The sequence below is a fragment of the Ambystoma mexicanum genome, chromosome 7q, assembly GCF_040938575.1.
Source record: "Ambystoma mexicanum isolate Mex_15411 chromosome 7q, UKY_AmexF1_1, whole genome shotgun sequence".
In the NCBI taxonomy this organism is placed as follows: domain Eukaryota; kingdom Metazoa; phylum Chordata; class Amphibia; order Caudata; family Ambystomatidae; genus Ambystoma; species Ambystoma mexicanum.
Genome location: NC_090941.1, coordinates 499118164 through 499137441, shown reverse-complemented (window position 1 = coordinate 499137441; position 19278 = coordinate 499118164). Strand labels below are relative to the sequence as shown.

Sequence of the window (19278 nt, the reverse complement as noted above, 5' to 3'; positions counted from 1 at the left end):
CCCAAGATTCAGGAAATATGTGGGTTACGACTAACTTTAGATCCCATGGTTATGCTTTTATGTGATAGTGGGGAAGGGAATTGTGCCATGTTCAATAGTAGGATGGAAAGCTGCAGGAATTTATCCCACCTTCTACAGACGCCAGCAGATACTCTGTCGTGGAGCAGTTCAGTAGCTACATAATCAACACGGAAGAGGGAAATGCGGCAGGGGAGGAGTAGTGTTCAATTTAAATTGCTGGTCTCCAACCAAGTAATGGAGAACCAACAAGTTAATAGTAGAAGAAAGGGTATGATTGATAGTGTAGGAAATCGAAAGCCCCAGAGCAAATTAGGAGGAGGCCATCAGAAGAAATATGCAGGATCTATGTGAGATGCATAATATGGGAATTGGACAGTACGAAAGACCACCAGATTACTGCAGCAAAGCACATACATGTAAGTTACTGTTATATAGGCGGATAAGAATTGTGCTTGCTGAATTGATACATGTGTGCTTCTTTAATTCCCCCATGCATTAAATGAAGAAATCATGTAACTAAAAATCGATGTTAATTCAAGAAAATGTCTTTGTGTAGATGAACAAAATGTCTTTAATTGAGCTATGGTGACGCATATGTTTGCTATCACAGTATTTCTTTGAACTTTAAAACATTGTTATTTACAGATAAAATCTGTAACTGTGTATAGTTTATGCAGCAAAAATTCTATTATCTTTTGTCATTTTTCTTTATTTTTAAGAAAAAGATGAAGAAACAAAATCACTTGAAGTACATCTTTCAAACATTTTAAAACCAGAGGTAAGTTGCTTTCTATATCTAAAGTCTGAAAAACATCCATCCTTCTTTTCCCTCTTCTTTACAATTGTTGCACAGTAAGAGTGAGTAGGCATGCTGGAGAATAGTAACCTTCTTCTCTTGCTTAAGGGTAAACCTATGTGTTTCCAGGCCCTCTGGCCTAATCCCAATTAGAAATATGCCTGTCGTTTGTGCTAGGCTTTTTTTGTCACTCGAAGCTGACAGCGGAGGCTGAATTAATTTGCGGCCCTTGTTATTATTTTTCCATTTGCTTGTGCTTATTTACAGTTGCAGCTGGTTAACAGGTGAACATGAGCTTGAACCCAATAAAATGCATTCAGGGTTTTTTCTCTTTTGATTAATGGGTTACATTGATGAATTTAATAGCATGCTTTTTGTATGCGTACAGTATATTTTATAGAAAAATCCAGTAGATACTTGGTGACCAACGGTACACAACAAGGTTTTTCAATGCATTTTCATGATGGGGTTGCCCACAATATACGCCAGTGTAGGAAGACATTTTAATGGTGGCTGTGCCAATATATACCAGCATTTTCCATGCCACTGTAGGACATTATGTCCATACTGGCTTAGCCAAACTGCAACAGCCCTACCCTTAATTCACTCATGCCACTGAGATAAGACATAAGACTACTGACTGAGAAAACTTGATCAATGCTAGTGCCAAGTTGCATTACGTTCTTACAGGTCTCTGGCCCCAGGTGCGCTCATTTCACATTGCACTCACACCAAATCACACATAAACATTAAACTCATTCACACGCGTGTACGTAGACACACCTTTACATACTGTGGCGAATCCCAGGGTATCATCACTGCTTCAATGAGGGTAGCCTCTTCCCATGAGGCCAGGGAGGTGAGGCTGCTACCCGATATTCCCCCTGTGGGTGTGTAATGCTTTGTACTAAAACATGGTGCTTGTGCGCAGTGCATTCTGGTGCACTCGAAGCCATGGTGGGCATTTGCTCCAGACCTCATTGGAATCTGCACTTGATGTGAACTATTCAGTGTATAAACATATTTTTAGCATTTCCCATACTATTCCACTGGTAAACATGTTTTTAACGTTATTCATTGCTTATGATAGTTTGCACTGCTCATCCAAGGACCCAGTGCGCAAAGAGGCTAGGATAAGCAGGTGCTGGCTGGTACCTGATAATGTTACCATGGACATTGTCAAAACTGAGTGTGAGTTAAGGAGTTGTTTTCATGTTCTCTTGAGATAATGAAGAGTTCTGCTCTTTGAAGGTTACCATGGGTCACTCCTCCCGGGGGCCCATGAGAGCTGCCAACGTGTAGAAACTTAGGGAGCCAGAAGAATATAGAAGTTGCCACCAGCAATTGCGGAGGGTGTGAAACTAGGGGCGCTGGAGTGGTCAAGTAGAAAGGTTCATTTGGAGGATGGACGCATTGCTCCAAGCCATTTGATGTTTCTCTCCTTGACTGTTTCGGGGCTTTTCAGTAACTCCTAGTGAGATGAGGCGGTTTTTTGCTGCTGTGTCAACTGTGATGTATTTTATTTAGACTTCTTTTATTCTTTGCAGGTATAGCATTCATTTACCCATTTAGTACTTTTTGCTGCATTTACCCATTCATTTATTGTTTTTGTTGATGGTATGAATAAAAAGAGGCTGTAAAGAGCCATTTAGCAGTGCAGTTGGGTGCCTGTGTGAATAATTGCTCCTCAGCGTCCAAGTTTTTCATTCAGTGCGCTGGGGAAGAAAATGGGTAACATATCCGGGCACTTTGTGAAAGCAAAACCGGTTGGGACACAGCTGGTGAATCACATGTTGAGGGAAACCCTTCATGAGACCAGTGACGATCCCCTTGGGAGAATGCAGTATTCCCCTCCCTCCTTTCACACAACCCAGTACCCTTTGGTGCCCCACACTTCTATTCTCTCTGTGTAGAGTTGAGGAGAATAGTGAGACGAAGAAGAGTACCAATGAATTCACTGATAATCATCAGTTCAGTACTGTGACGAGGAGGAAGGCAGGAGCAGTGAAAAATACCTATCGAAACCAGCATATTCAGTCTAGTTGCTGGAGGCTGCCTATTGTTCTCCCAAAGTACAAATTAGAGGAACCGAGAGCCAAGTTTCAACGCTGTAGACAGAGCGATGCAAGAAGAAGCAGTAGACCGGGACGATGGTGGAGAGAAGCCACCATCTCTAAGGGCACTTCCAAGAACTGGCAGGCCATGAGAAACCAAAGAGAAACCAAGTATGTGTAAGACTTGGGGCGCCTCCCGGATGGAGGCCACTCAGCCCGACTCACTGAAGCAAGGACGCAGACCTGAGCGGGAGCAGAGAGAGAAGGGTCGGAAGCTCGCCCAAAGAGTCGGAGAAGTCTGAGCAGGATACCATGCAGTTACAGGTGCTTCCTGGGTCCGTGAGAGAGGCTGGGGACTGAACTAGGGTAGCCTAAGAAGGGTTGGGGACCCGATACGAACTAAAGAGGATGATATATGGGACAAAGACACTACGAGAAATATGAAGACACAGACATATGCTGCATCAGTAGACACTTGCCAGAAAAGTAAACCAAGTGTCCTGGAAAGCCAATACAAAGGGGTCTGGGATCTGTTAGTTATTGTGAGTAAGACTCTGACACAGAGGCATAGTGTTGATAGCTATAAACCTTTATTAAATGAAATGGGTTACAGAAAAGCCTGTCTTTCCCTATCTCTAGGAGGGGTTTCCCTGCCTCAACAAAACTAACTACGGTCTCTGTCAAGATGTCCATAGTAAAAAGTCTTCCATCCTATGTCCAAAACCCTACACTGACCTTCCTGTGCTAAACCGATCATAACGTGCAAGAGGGCTTAATGCTCTCTAGCTTCCACTTGCAGCTGTAGCTCACAAGTTACACTCAAAGTTCCAAAAGGGTGTCAAAGAAATAAACAACCAAAAGTTCCAGACTCATTGGAAGGGGTTTCCTTTCCCTTAAGTTTCTTAGTACTTTCACAGTTCACAGTTTCATAAGCGCCAAGATTGTTTTCTCCTCCTCTCAGCCTTTCCTCTGCTTACAAATATATAGTAAAGATTTTGTATTAAGAGATTGTCCTTTCTTCTCCTTGCAATATCTTCCTTTCAAGGGACTTGCTTCCCCTTCCCTCAGGTTTCACACATTCACAAGGTTTCTTTACTTTCTCCCCAGGCTTGCTTTTCGCACAGTTCAGGTGTGAGTCTCCTGGCTCATGAACAAAAAAAGGCCTGGTGTACTCTGCTGTCAGGACTTGGTTAAGGCTTTACTATTTGTATTTTGAGTGTGGGTCCCAGACTTGCATTCGGATTGCCTGCTATGCTCTCCTGCTCAGACTTCATCACACTTCTTTATTTTCTTTATTTGGGTGCGGGTCCCAGACTTGCATTCAAGGTGCCTGGTATACTCTCCTGCCAGGACTTTGCCAATGTTGTAACACTCTCATATGTTCATATTATTTTCCATTTGAGTATTGGGCCTTTGCCTGCCTTTCATTCACATCTTCACATGCTTGCCCGGTTCCCCTAGGCCCCCTGCTCGGGTTCTCCCAGGCTTTCCAATTACTTTCAATTGGCGTTTGTGGTGTATGCCTTGATTCGCCCCAGTGCCCCAATCTCCTCTGTGGGCTCACCACGGTCTCCTGGCTGCTTTGGCATTCTCCACAGACTGCGTGTTGCCTAGCAGTAAGCTTCATCTTCTGGCCAGTTTGCGTAGTTCCCGGTCCTTGCACTGCAGAGACTCTCCCAGTAGAGAGTCTCTTGCTCCTTTTCTGCACAGCTGTTCGGAACAACTAGCCTCCACTGTGTGGTTTTCGGCAGGCATGAACTTTATTACTCAGGTCCTCTTCCTCGTCCCATTGGGCCCAAAGGAGCAAGTATTTGTTTGATTATGGTTTTTTTACAGGAAGTTGTAGATTACAATATGCATATCTGGGAAGGCAATGACTGGTGACTATTATCCCTCACAAGGGGAGGGGGTATGACAGGTCTTCTAGTGAGCCATCTTCACCCCACCGAGGTTGGTTTCCCACCATGCGGTCCTTCCGCAGATAGCCACCCCCAGGGTTGAAGTCAGGTAGTTTCTGCCCTTCCCTATCCACATGGGGTAAGACTTTCCCTGTGAAGTTAGTGATGACTTAACTTGATTTGTCACAGATCCAAGTGAACCACAGAGGCAAAGCTAAAGTAAATGGGTCGGGACCAGAAAGACATGCAAAGGCAAAGTCGAGATAAGAGGGTCTGGGACCCTGAGAAAATCTAGAAGAGTGAGATTGAAATTAACTGTATACAATATAGTATGTGGAACAGTACCTGGCATGAGAGTACACCATGTCTGTTCAGTTGGACATTGAGTGAAGTTGGGGTAGAGAACCCAGCAAAACAACAGACCAGGGTCTGGGAGCAATATGAAGTTGGGCACTGCTCTTAAAAGCAAAGCACAATGGGCCACCCGATAGAAGACGGCACATGGATAGATATATGGACAAGGAACACTAAAGCCACAAGATGCGTAACAAATAATGAATGCACACTTAAACTACTCTATCGGTGGTACTACCCCCCGAAGCACCTGCATCACTTTAAGCGTTTGTGGAACCCAGAGTGCTGGAGACAGTGTGGGGCACCGGGTACATACCTCCACATGTGGTGGGACTGCCCAGTAGCTGGAAAATTCTGGGAAGAGGTGCTCCAGCCCATTGAAGCGATCACACACCGCAGACTACCAATGGACCCAGAGGTGATCCTGCTGGGAGCCCCACTAGCAGACGGCTACCCAAGGACTGGTCCAACGGCGGGACTGGTAACCCAGCTCCTCCTGGCGGCGAAAATCACCATAGCCCGGAAGTGGAAGTCGCGCGAGGACCCTCTATTGGCACTGTTGTGGTTAAAAGTCTGGTACATCTTGGTGGCAGAAAAGGTCACAGGTGCGAAAGAGGGAACTCTGCATCGCTTCGCAGACTGCTGGTCCCCCATGCTGGAATACACCTGTGAATTCCCGGCACTCACCTTTAAACTAAAGCTGGTGGAGGAGACCCTGCGGTCCTAGAGGAGGAGAGACCTGAGCCGCAAACTGATTGAAGGTGTTGTTAAGGGGAATGGGAGGGGGAGTGGTGATTATGTCACTACTAAACATTGTCTTATCACAAATTGCTGTAAACACACTGTTGCAACTGACTTTAAATAAAGTTGTTTTTAAAAAAAAAAAGCACTAGGGCCTGGGATCCATACAAGAGTGAAGAAACATATAGTCAAGGGGCTGAGGCCCAGATCAAGTCGGAGAGAGCCAAAGAGAGTATAAAGGGGTCTGGGACCCACACAGAGAGAAAGGTGTTGCAAAACAAGTCGGAGAGATCCCGAAAACAACCCACAGGGAAGACACCCAGTTTATACTTAGTTAGTTTAGTGTAAGGGACGGAAATAAGTTTGGACACAGGTCGGTGGACACATTATTTTACAAGACACCCTGACAGTCCTTAGTGTTTTTATTGAGAGAGGGCAACCCCTCATAGAAATAGGACAAGATAGGTTTTTCCTTTTCTTTATTTTTATGGTAAAAGCCTTTGCCAACAAGCATGTCACCACGGTGGTGTCAGACTCCAGACTCATACTTCTGCACCCTTACAAGACTTAGATATAGATATGTGTGTATATATGTGTATACACATACACACATGTAATTGTAACTTTACGCGCTCCTCCCTCTCAGATCTGATTCAGTCCTGTTACTGCAGGCTGATCTCGATAGCCCACCTCAGGTGGAACGAGTTGCCTCCTCATTAGCCAACTATGCTGTCAAGCAGAAGGGCCATTGTTGTAGTGCGTTTAGCATATTGATTCAGAGAGGAGAGGTGACTAAACCTCGGACGCCCTACTGACTTCTCTGTGTAAAATGTTCATGACATTTGTTCTTCGCTCTGCACTCAGATACCAAAGGTTGGCGCGCAATGTGCCCCCACACTACGGCAGCGCCCTCCTAAGGCAAGAACGCTCCAGCTAAATCCTGTGCACTAAGTAAAAGATGTATGCTTTAAATTTAGTGTCCGCTTAGATGCCCCACCTCAGTGGCATAATCAACATTACACCCTAGACTGCCAGACTTCCAGGATAGTGGTGATTCATCCAATTTATGTAAATGCTGAATCACCTGAATATTGTGAGATATAACATGTCTAAACAAACCCAACTTTATTTAAGTTCAGTGACATGCTTGCGACTTCTAACTTCATGACCTTAAAGGTACTGTGGCAGGTCAGAAGAAGGGCGCATACACTTGGAAGACATGTTTCATGATATTTCAGTAAAGTAACACTATTAGGTCTAACTTTACCTATCGCTATGGGTGATTCCTACCTATGTTCCTAACTAAGGTGCTAATCTGTCAATTGTGAAGGTCCAAAGCAATTTGTCCACTGTGCAAAACTGCACTAACTGACCCTACCACTATGTAAACTAAGGTTAGGAGAATGACTCCCTTTTCCTAAGGGTGCTTCTAGTACCTGTCTGTAGGACTCTTCCTCAATATCTAATCTTCAAATATGCTCCTGTGAGTTCTTGAATCCGTCTCTGTAACTATTCAAATAGACTATTGACTTTTCTTTCCTCCTTATGAATCACTTTCGGAGACCTTTGGTGTTATCAATCTTATTGGTTGCTGGTTTTAACATTTTCTTGGAAATTATTTCCCCGATAGGCTTTCCCTCCTGGGTAATATTAGTCCAGGTCGTTCTGCTCTACTTGACTTTGCATATAGTTCAATTGCCTAGTTCCTCTGAACTCTGGCCCATAATACTCCTTCTCTTTCATATAATCTTCTTCTTGTACAGAATATTGTGTTTCCTTCCCCTTTTCCTAGGGTATTTTTATCCAGTGTTCTTTTCTCTCTTTATTTAGATTTTTGGCAATTTGTTCTTCTGTGTTATAATGTTTTAAATTCACCTCTTGATTTCTACTGAGACGATTGTTGGTACGTGATAATTATTCCCGCTGGACCTTTCGTTAGTCCCATTTTCCCTGTTACCTTCAACTTAGAAGGAGAACCTCCTTGGGTGCCCTGTTTGCCAGGGATCTTCTTTCATGCACCACACCATTGTTGGTTTCCTTTCGTCTGTATTTTCTTCTTCCTTGTGGCTTATTGGTCTCTCTATGCCTGACCGGACACCTTGCTGCATTATGCTTGCGCTGCTGTCGGTGATGGTTTGTGGACTGACTGTCCAAATGTCCTTTGTGGTCTCGCCACCACCTTCATCCGGGCTCCTGCCCTGTCGGCTTCTTCATCTCAGGATTGGCTGTGCATGTTCCGTCCCGTTCTTCACTTCTGTGCGAGTTTCAAACTCGCAGGCTTCTGGGCTTCTGCTCACTACGCCCTCTCTCCCCTCAGGCGTTACACAGCTCGGAGCCTTCCCGTGCTTGCATATGCTCTCCTCTCTCTCTCTCTCCCTCTCTATTACTCGTTGGGTACATGTTATTTAACGTACTCGTCCCAGTGGATCAGACATCTTGATTTACAGGATATGTTCTTTTTCCATGTGACAATAACATCTCTTGTGTTTCTTCATCCCAGTCTTGATAGTTAAAAGTCTCTGATATTTTAGAGCATCGCATATAGGGCACGGTGTGCACAGCTTGAGGGAGTACCTCACAGCAATGGGAGTCCTTGTACCCTAAGGGGGAAGACTCTCCAGGTGAGTCATTACTCCTACGTCTCATCCCCTTTCCACAATACTTATGGGTCTCTGTCCCATTGGGATGAGACCAGCGCAGTTTGTACAACCAAAAGAAATATTTTCTCCAAAGATTTTAGTTTGGGCTGGAATCCAAGCAGGCGTGCCCTTAGTGTGTGCAGCTCCACCCAGCATCATCCCCCAGTCCCTTTTTCACTGCAGAAAGGGCCAGCAGCACAGCAGTGTCCTGCGCGTTTCTTTCTCAGAATTGTTTAATAGTGATTGGTCTAACCTTCTCCCTGGTTTATGTCCAAAATAAAGACTGGTGTCCTCTGTGTGAAGATTGTGTGCGCAAGTACTGCTCGACGCGGGACCTACACTCTTTAAGATTCTGAAATGTTTTTCAGGGCACCCCAGCATGGTAACTCCTCCAGCTGCATGTAGGCGTCTCAGAGGCATCAAGGTTAAAGGCAACCTTGATGCCTCTGAGACACTCACTACCGCTCATCGCTCATGCTGAGAACTTGACAAGGTCTTGTCAGGGCCTTTTTCCAGCCAAGGACTCGTCTTGCTCAAAGTCTGAAACCGGGGCATGTCTTGAGGACTTGGCGCCTTGCAGTTGTTTTTCTTCCCTATTAACAGGACTTGACTCAAGGGTGCAAAACCTTTGACATGGGGCACAAAACTGATGACAATGTCGAAGTCCTCTACTGCATCTCATACCACAGAGCATAAAATGGCAGATTGTCAAGAACCATAAGGCATTATTTGGATGACTGCCTCAATGTCCAAGGTATCGCTCCCACAATGTTCAAGGGACTCAACACTGGAAGACAACTGTGCAGTTACTGCCAACTCTTACACCATGATCCTTTAACGCCAGGGTGAACTAGTCGTCAATGTTGACACTCACTTGGACGCCTTGGTGCACAGATCCATGGTTTGCTCAACCTAGACAATTGCAGTGGTACCCTTCCCACTCAATGTCCTGAACTGCAGTCTTTTTGGCATCTTAGCCCACAGCACCAGCCAGTACGTCTCAGGTGGCATGTGAAGACCGCTTTTTATTCCAATTGCATTAATTTCATTTTACAGTTCTAACAGTAAAACTAGTCTTACATGCAACTTAAAATAAATGTTTTCCTCTATCCCATCTCCTCCCCAATCGCTCTGACAGCGATAACTTAGACCCAATCAGAATACAAATCCTTTCACCCAGTCCCTCCCCCATTCTTCCACCATAGATTGCACCTGGCTGTTTACCTTGTGCCTCAAAGGGTACGTTTGCTCAGAAAGGTTATCGTCCCAATCGATCGGGCATGTTTTCTTTACCCATACTGTAATCGGTCTTAAACAAATTTTCTATGCATCTTACTTTAATTTTCCTCCTATCTACACATGCGAAAACAGGTTGGGCGCCGCCATCTTGTGCTAATCTTATCCGTTGAAACATCGCTCTAAGATCAAGTGCCCTGGCGGCACTAAATCATATCACCAGCCCCTCAAGCTGATATCACTTGTCCAAACGATATGCTCCACCTATTTTCATGACGTTCGTGACCAGCATAGCCAAACGTACCCTGTCATCACCCAAACCATAAAAACTTTACCTAATGCAGAACCAGGAAGATAAATACACACATACTCTTCACAGCGCAAACATTTACTTTCTTTTCACAAATCAGAAAACAAAACAATTATTGTGAAGAAAAAAGCAATAGTCTGCAATGTAACAAGTACTTTTATTTTTCACATAACGCTCAAAAGAGAAGATTCTGTCCATGAAAACATTGATATCTATTCCAATAGAAGTTATAGTTAGCGAACATTGCATGCTTAAAATGTTTTACTATAAGTTCCTCATGAAATGCTGATTGCGCTCAGCGATCGATGGAAAGATTGATTCCTGGCGATCGTCCCACATAATTGTTATTAAAGAAGCACCGTTGATGATTATCCTCCAATGTTGATTGAAGAATCCATCAGACGGGAACTGGAAACTATGGCATGCGCAGAACGGTATAAACATTTATTTTTTATTTTTTACATTTATAAGCGCACAAAGCAGCCCTTGGGCATTGTGGCGTTGTTACATGAAGGCTTGCTTGGTTACACATGAATGACATCTTGTCTGTGGTTCATGGGTTACAGAGAACCTAATAAGACAGAACGAATAGCAGTACAAAGTACACTGTTAAAGAGGATAGGGAGCATCTACGGTTCAGAGGGTTACAGGTGAACCGGCTACAACTATTGCAGAGAAAACAGCGTTGGCGAAGGGGAGTGCCTGGGGGTGATGTGTGGACTAGTTGTAGAGCCTCGTTTTAAGGGCTTTGCAGAAAGGTCTCATTCCTTAGCGTAGTTGAGAAGGCATTCCATTGTCTTGGAGCTATGAATGGGAAGCTGGTGCCACCAGCATTGGCATGTTTGACGGAGGGGATGTTCAGTTGGTTGGAGTAGGGTAATCTAGTAGGCCTGGAGGAGTCGGCTCTAACTAGTTTCTCCGAGAGATAAGAGGGGGCTGTGGAGGCAAGGAATTTGTGGGTGATGGCTAGCGTCTTAAAGAGGATGTGTTCTTTGACCGCGAGCCAGGGTGCAGCACGCCTAGCATTGGAGATTCGCTCCCCCTTCGGAATGTTGAGGGCTACTCTGACCGCATTATTTAGAATTATTTGGAGTCTGTTTACATTTATTGCAGCGGTGCCGGCAAAGAGAATGTTGCAGTAGTCTAGTTTAGCCTCTATAGTGGCTCTGGCTATTGAGACAGTTTTGGGTAGATAAGTAGGGTTTGCCTGCATTAATCAGCTTAGTAGTGTATGAGGCTGAGGAGGCAATGGTGCTAACTTGGCGAGACATGGAGAGTGTGGAGTCCAGGTACACCCGCAGTGTTTTTACCGAAGGTGAGACCGGTATCTGTGTGTTGTCAATGGTGAAGAAGCTGTATTGCTTATTGAGTTTGTTGAGGGTTTCCTTGGGGCTGACTTCAGTTTTTTTCCCCGTTCAGGCAAAGCCTGTTGGCCCCCGTCCAGGCTTGGATGGTAGCGTAGGTATTGTGAAGTGTTTTGGTATCCCTTTCATAAGAGCCCGAGGGGGGGAGAAGGACGTGTGTCATCAGCATAGTTTGTGTATGCTATGCCGATTGTTTCCTGTTTGTCAAAGAGAGGTTTAGTAAATATATTGTAGAGGGTGGGTGAGGTGCAGGAACCCTGTGGAGTTAATGGTGGTAGGTGCTGCGCTGGCCTGCTCGGAGAATGCCCTCATGGCTCTCCCTTCAAGAAAAGAGGTGATCCCGGTGGTGGCTTCAAGGGTGAACTGAGCTGAGGTGGTGAGATGATTGCATAGGGTCTTATGGTTCACTAGATCGAACGTTGCAGAGAAATCGAGAAGGAGGAGTAGTACTGATTTCCCTTCATCCATGATTTCCGCTAGTTGTTTTTTTTTAGGTCCAATGGAGCTGATTCGGTTCTGTGGCCAGGGCGGAAGCCCGATTGCTGCTTGCCTAGGATGCAGTTTGTTTCTAGGAAGTGCTGAATTTGGGTGCAGGCTTCTTTCTCAAGGATTTTTTGCAAGAATGGGACCGTTGTGATGGGCCGGTAGTTGTTGGGGGAGGAAGAGTCTAGCAATGTTTTTTTCAGAAGAGGGCGTACCCAGGCATCTTTGAGGCAAGGAGGAACGATACCGAAGGCGAATTCGGCATTTTTGAATGCCGTTGAGGAATGGGGCTAGGGTGTTAGTGCAGTCCTTGATGATATTGGCTGGGCAGCTATCCCCTTTACAATGGAGGTTTTGATGTGCTTGAGAATGGCCAGGACTTCAATTTCTGAGAGATCTCTGAAGTCGAAGCGTGACTTGTCTTGAGTAGTGGTGTTAGGAGAGTGGGTGATGGAGGGGGTCTGGTGTGGTCAGGCTGTTGTGGCTGGATCGAATTTTACTCTGTAGGAGATTTATTTTGTCAAGCATGGCTGTTTGGATGCTTGAGCACCATGGTTCATCTTTCACGATGTCTTGGGTAGTGGGTGTCGTAGTCACTAATTCCCTGATAATGGTGAACATTTCTTTGGATTCTGATATGACAGTAGTGATTCTAGTGTTGATGGAAGTGGACTTGGGAGGATAATGGCTTTTTTGTAATGAGTGGCTAATTTTTGGAAGTCTTCTTTAGTGCAGTCTTGGGGGTTAGTTTGCCATTTGGTGAGCGCGGTGCGCTTAAGGGTGCGTAGTTCAAGAACTTTCGATGTGAACCATGAGCTGGCATGTCTCCTAGCTTTGGCTTTCTTTGTGCTAGTGGGGCTGTGATGTCAACTTCAGCTAGTACTATAGGGTCGTTTGAGAATGGTGGATTTAGGGCAGAAGACTCTAGGTAGGGTAGGAGGTTATCCTTGGTTAGTTCCGGGAGCTCCTGGCCAGGGCCAGGGCTAGTGGTAGTGGCTGCTTAATGGATTTGGTAGGTGTTAGTATGGAGAAGTGAATGAGATGGTGGTCTGGCAAGGGGCAAAGGGTGTTGGCACTGACTGAGGCGGAGCAGTTGTGGTCTGCAATCCAGTCGAGGATGCAACCTTTTGAGTGAGCCAGTTCTGTTTCTCGTTGTAGGAATCCCATGTTGTTTAGGGATTTAGCAAGCGATTTGGCCTGTTAGTCTTTTGAGTCATTAAGGCCTAGGTTTAGGTCGCCAAGTACGATTGTTTTGGTGGTAGTTTTTAGGTTGTCTCCCAGTAAGTGGAGTAGGTTTTCCTGGAAGTCTGAGGATGGGCCTGAGGGTCAGTAAATGACGTGAATAGAGATGGTGCAATTAGGCGACAGAGAGAGTTTGAGGGCGATGGAGTCTGTGTTACCTTGCAATGAAGAGTTTGTTTGTCTGAGGGCAAGGGAATCTTTGGCTATAAGAGCTACACCCCCCTTTTATTTGCAGACGGTCCTGCCGGTAGATGGTGTATCCTTCCGGGTACGCTATGGAGATGGAGGGGCCAGCTGCTTCGTGAAGCCAAGTTTCTGTAATCGCTAGGAGGACTAAGTTGTGGTTGGTGAGTAGGTCTCGGATCTCAGTGGCATGTGCTGGAAGGGAATGTGTGTTGTTAAGGGCACATTGGAGGGGGAAAGAGGGAAGGCTGGTGTTAGTGGCGGGTGTGCCTTGAAGGGACCTAGTTCGGGTGATGTTGGTCTCAGTTGGTATGGAAGAGACTTTGGGGCTAGGGGTAATGGGCGAGAGTGACTTAGTGTAGGGTTGTTTGTAATCCATGTGGGCCGGGATGGGCTTGGTGGAGTGTGGATGACCAGCCAAAATGTGAGGTGAGTGGTAGGTGGGGGTGGATTTAACGGGAGGACTGGCAGGGATGGGGAGGTTGGAGAACTGGGCAGAGCTGTCGGGGGGGGGGGTCCTTATGAGAGGTGTTGTGTGAGGAGTGTTTGGTGGTAGAGCTATTTCTGTTCAGTGAGGCTGTGGTCCGAGTGGATCGTCAGCCGAGAAGATAGTTCCTGTGATCTGTGGGCCTCGGCTATACTGGGTAGTATAGTGGTTTTGTGCGGCACCAAAGCATTTCTAGTCTGCGGGCTAAGCGTTGATAGTGGTGAGCCGCTGAGTGTGTGGATCAGTGCAGGGACTGATGGAGGTGGGTAGAAAGCGAGTAGGTGGGATGTCAGCCGAGTTGGTGAGTTTGGGGGACATGCAAAGCATGTTAGTGTGTGGTTCGCAAGTGGGCAGTGGTGACGAGTTGGAGTTAAGGCATGGTGAAGGGTTGGCAGAACCCAGAAAGGGGCAGGCTATGTAGATGCGCAAAACAGTTGAGAGTGTTGTGGGTGCCAGAACAATGCTGTTATCCAGGCAGACGCAGGTAGGCATAGCAACGCAGGCTATCGTGACTAGTGCAATCACGGTTTATGCGCTATGACAGAGATTCAAAAGTAAATGCAATGGCAGGCAGCATTAATGTGCCCAGGCTCCATGGAGGCTAGCAGTGATAATCGTAGCAAGCTCCTATGGACATGCAGGCATTCGCTCGGGCCAAGCCTAAAGGTGGAATTCACATGGTGGTAGGCAATGATGATACAATAGAAAGGGACACCGTGATATGCATGTGCGGGGATAATAGACCAGGAATACGGCTAGGGAGCTGTGGAGGCTCTGACATACAGGTTAACAACTAGAGGAGTGAGTTAGTAAATGGCATGCATTGGTAATGCAGCGATTACCTTCACAATGCTATGATCCAGGCGCTGTTGAGCAGCCGGCGTATATGCGGATTTGAGCTCCTGCAGCTCTACTGAGACTGCTGCAAATCCTGAATTAAATCCTGGTTACGGCTTGAATCCCTTCACAGGTCCGAAGTGGGCAGAGAGAACAAAGCCTTCAGGCAGTGTGGTCCAAAACCCGGAGCAAATTGGTGCCAGGAAAACCATGAAATAACATCAGCTTCACAGCATGCAGAGCCTGCTCTTCACTGCCTTGGGCCCAGGTGGAGGCGGGAAGCAAACTTCTGCTGTCGCGCAGTGGAACAAATCGCTGTATGAGGAGGGCTTTGACCAGCGTGTGCTGCCCAACCGTCATAGAAGAGCCCCTGCTGGCCCCCACCACAGAGAGGAGGATACTGCCAGCGCTGCGCTTGTGGGGCCGGATCCGACCCAGCAACATCGGGACAATGCAGCTGTTGCAGCTCATGTATGCCTGAATAGTATCCAAAAACAAGGGGGGTCTTTGGAGTCCCTCTACCCGCCATTAGTCCCGGTTTTGATAGTCTTAGCCAGTAGTCTAGCAGAGGGACTCCCAAGACCCCTTGTTTTTTTGCATAATTTAAGTATTTACGGGTCTCACCCTAAATTACTAGGGGAATCCAGACGTGGACCCCTTGCTCACTGTCCTTAGAAAGACACAGCTCCTCCCTACTGTTGAGGTCCAACCAGACCGAAACACGTGTCTGGGGTTGCTGTTGGTACTCTTGTTCAGAGGAGAATTGCCTAGCATTTCGTGCTGGACTCCCCCAAGGCAGGACAAAGACTGATATATTTTGGACATTTCTCCTCTGTGAAAGATAGTGAGCTAAAGACTCTGGGTAAGGCTCTCGTAACCAGGACTAATGTCTGGCAGAGGGCCTCCCAGGACCCCCCTTGTTATTTGCAGCGGACCCGGTCTGGTGGCAGCGTGACAAAGCACTTGACACCCAGAGGTGGATAGAGACTGGCACACTGCGTCAGCCGGGCACCCCGGACTCAAACCAACGGTAAGACTCTGTGGGAGCAGTGCCGAGCAGAGGGAAGCAGGCCCGGAAACCACACCGGGCACAGGAGGGCAAACGCCTCCATACCAAAATACACACCCACCACACCGGTTTGTGGGAAGTGACCGCGCCGCAATTTGGACCCTCCCCTCCCTGCGAGAGACACCGGACCACGCAGGGTGGAGAGTGCGCAACTCGGCAAGGGGAGACCAACTGGGACACTGCCTGGCCCTCCCCCTCCCTGCAAAACGGCAATCCAGGCAACGTTAGCCCACGCAGCACTGCAGAATCTGTTGGGAGTCCAAAAACGCATACTGATGTGCCCTCCACTCATGGAAGGCCTGGGAGTCCCAGAGGTGAGCAGATACATAATGGCAGCACAACTGGCACCAATGCTGAGATGGGCAAAGGGTGGTGTCGGATTGAACAAACGGCCACGTCAATCCCCTTACGAACACTGCTTGGGCTGAAGGCGGGGAGCCGGGAGAGAGGGAGAACCCTCCTGGAGACAACTAAGAAATCCCTACAAAGCTGGGACAATGCCCAGCGCTGGAAACTGTCACGCCACTTTCCTGGAGACCGGGGTCCTCTGCTCCAACTCGCTCTCCTCCCTCTTGGCGGATCTACCAGCGCTTCCGCTTGCGGGGATCCGCCATGGGGAGAGCTTCTGGGGTTCCCATCGGGAGTCCTTTGCGCATGCGCGGGAGACCACGGTCTCGATTCCGCGCATTCGCAGTTGATTGGGCTCTCTCCTCAGCAAGGGCTCGCGTTCCGAGCCTCGCTTTGGATGTGCCGGCACCCAGTAACGAGGCGGCTTGCGTTTCAAGCCTCTTTTGGGTGCCGGCCATCCTATAAAGCGAGCCTCGATCAGGAGCAAGTCGCGTCTCAACACGGTTTGCCCTGATCGTGGTTACGGTCGTTTCGCTACTTACCTGTTCTGGCTCGGCTCAGTCTCCAGCTTCAGCCTGCATCCTTCCCTGGGTTCCTGCCCCTGCAGCTTTTCTGGTCCTTCTCCCTTTGGGGTCTTGGGGATCCTGTTGGGCTTCTGAGTTCTCCCTGGGGTTCTGTTTAGTTTTCCCTGGGTTCCCCCTTCTCAGTCCTGTTCTTGGGTTGGTTTTCCAGTCCTGTTCTTGGGTTGGTTTCCCAGTCCTGTTCCTGGTTTGGTTTTCCAGTTCAGTTCCTGGGTTGGGTTCCCAGTCCTGTTCTGGGGGGTCAGGTTCCCACACTCTGCCTGAGTCATCGCCTGTTTCCTTTGAAGCATTGAGTCTCCCAGCTGCTTTCAGTCAGATCTACCATCTGCCTGCGATCCCTGTTACTCCAGTGTTTGCGGAAGTTCGACTCTACCACCAACTTCGGACTTCGCAGTCTTTGGACTTACTACATCTGCCTCTCCTGTCAGTGCTTGCACTGTCCTGACGCCACGCAAATCAGGAGAGTGCGTCCCGTGGCGTTGGGAGTCGGTCCATCTTCCACCCTGTTTAAACCTTGGGTGGCGGAGAGGCCGGTTCCTCGCGTCATATGCTCATCGTCAGTCTGGCTGCCACGTCAAGATCTTCTTCCAAGTCTTCAGGTACGCTTCACTCACGAGATACCCAGCTTAACAGATTGAGACACCTACCTTCGGATTTGGAGATGGAAGACGGTCAAGACATCAGAGAAGAACTTCAAGCTCTTCGTGCTGAGATGACGGCTTTACGTCAGGAAAGTCAGACTTTACGTCAAATGGTATCGCAGGGGGCTATGAGTGCATCGCAAGGAGAGAGTTCACTGGCACATACTACTCCGATCAAGTTCGATGGAGACCCCCGACGTGTAGCAGAATTCTGCAATCATTGCCGAGTCCATTTTCTCTTCAGACCATCTCATTTTACCAGCGACAAGGCCAAGATTGGATATATCCTGGGGAATCTATCTGGAAACGCTCTTGCTTGGGCCACTCCATTGGTGGCCACCAATAGTCCAATTTTGAATGACTTCATGGCCTTTGAAAAGGCTTTCTTGGAGGTGTTTCAATCACCAAACCTGGCTTCCGTAGCCCAGAACCAGTTGATGGACATGAGACAAGGAAGTGCTGACATAATAACTTACATAAGCCGCTTCCGTCAACTGGCAACCGACTCCCAATGGCCAGAAGTAACACAAAGTACCTTGTTTCGTCGAGGGTTGAGAGATGAATACAAGGACGAGTTACTCCATATTCCCGAGCCCGAGACCCTCCAACGTCTAATTGAACAAGTGCTCCGGATAGACCAGAGACTTACGGAGCGAAGGGCAGAGAGACGTTGGTCCGAGAAGTTTCATTCCAAGATGCCTAACTTACCAGTCGGATCTTTTGGTTCTCCAGAGTCTGGTTCTGAACCTATGCAATTAGGGGCCATGAGAGGACCTCTATCTGAAGAAGATAGGAGAAGAAGAAGAACCTTGCGCTTGTGTCTCTATTGTGGAGCGGCTGGGCATTATCTGGGTTCATGCCCTCCACGACCTCAGAAGAAGAAGGCGGAAAACTAGGAAACCTGTTGCGTAATGGAAGGGCAGCAACAGGTCCAGCCTCTCTCTCAGGCCTTTCCGCATCTTGTTTTTCTTCTCACCCCATGCAACCAGCTGTCTTATTGACCATGAAGATCGGGATATCTTTGCCTGATAAGACTCTGGAAGTTCACGGACTGCTGGATAGCGGAGCTTCTGGTAATTACATCGACGAATCATTTGCCAACAGCAACGGTATACCCCTGCTCTCCAAACAGGCAGCCCTACCGGTTGAAGTCATCGATGGTTCACCTCTGTCCTCTGGACCCGTCCGTCTTCATACTGTGGGACTGGTACTGAAGATTGATGATCACTTAGAGACTCTGGCCTTGGACGTGATCAAGTCACCCATCTACAAGTTGGTTTTGGGATTACCATGGTTGCAATGCCACAATCCGGTGATTAACTGGAGAACCTGTACCTTGTCTTTCTCTTCCACCTTCTGTTCCCTGAACTGCAACCTGCCAACCCAGACTCTTGTTTCTTGTACACCTTTGGATTCAATTGGCAGAAGTCCGAGACTTTGTTCCATATCTCATGTTCCTCAGGAATATGCCGATTTTGGTCATGTGTTCTCAGAACCAGGAGATATACCATTTCCCCCACATCGCTCTTTTGATTGTTCAATTGATTTGTTGCCAGACGTTGAAATTCCTCATGGACGGCTGTATGCGTTAACCCAGGAAGAGAGGCACGTGCTACAAGACTACTTATCGGAATGTTTAAGTAAGGGTATATTGCCCCTTCGAAGTCACCTGCGGGCTTTCCATTATTTTTCGTAAAGAAAAAGGAAGGTGCTTTACGACCCTGCATAGACTATCGTCAGTTGAACGATATAACTATTAAGGACCGCTATCCCTTACCCTTGATTCGTAACATCCTGGAAACCCTCCACACAGCTCGGATCTTCACTAAACTTGACTTAGGAGGGGCTTACCATTTGGTTCGCATTAAAGATGGAGACAAATGGAAAACCGCATTTAAGACCACCTTGGGACACTTTGAGTACAGGGTGATACCTTTCGGTCTAAGTAATGCTCCAGCTGTCTTCCAGAGATTCATGGATAAAAACTTCAGTGA

General features: G+C 47.3%; 1 protein-coding gene across 5 annotated transcripts in view; it reads left to right on the top strand.

Annotated features, from left to right (window-relative positions):
• FNDC3A (fibronectin type III domain containing 3A) overlaps positions 1–19278 on the top strand; it is a 3436199-nt gene that overhangs the window by 1047646 nt on the left and 2369275 nt on the right. For all 5 annotated transcript variants that reach the window (XM_069639023.1, XM_069639022.1, XM_069639027.1 and 2 more), the window contains one exon: positions 741–799. In XM_069639023.1, coding sequence (XP_069495124.1) covers positions 741–799 — 59 coding nt within the window. The remainder of the gene's footprint in view (positions 1–740; positions 800–19278) is intronic.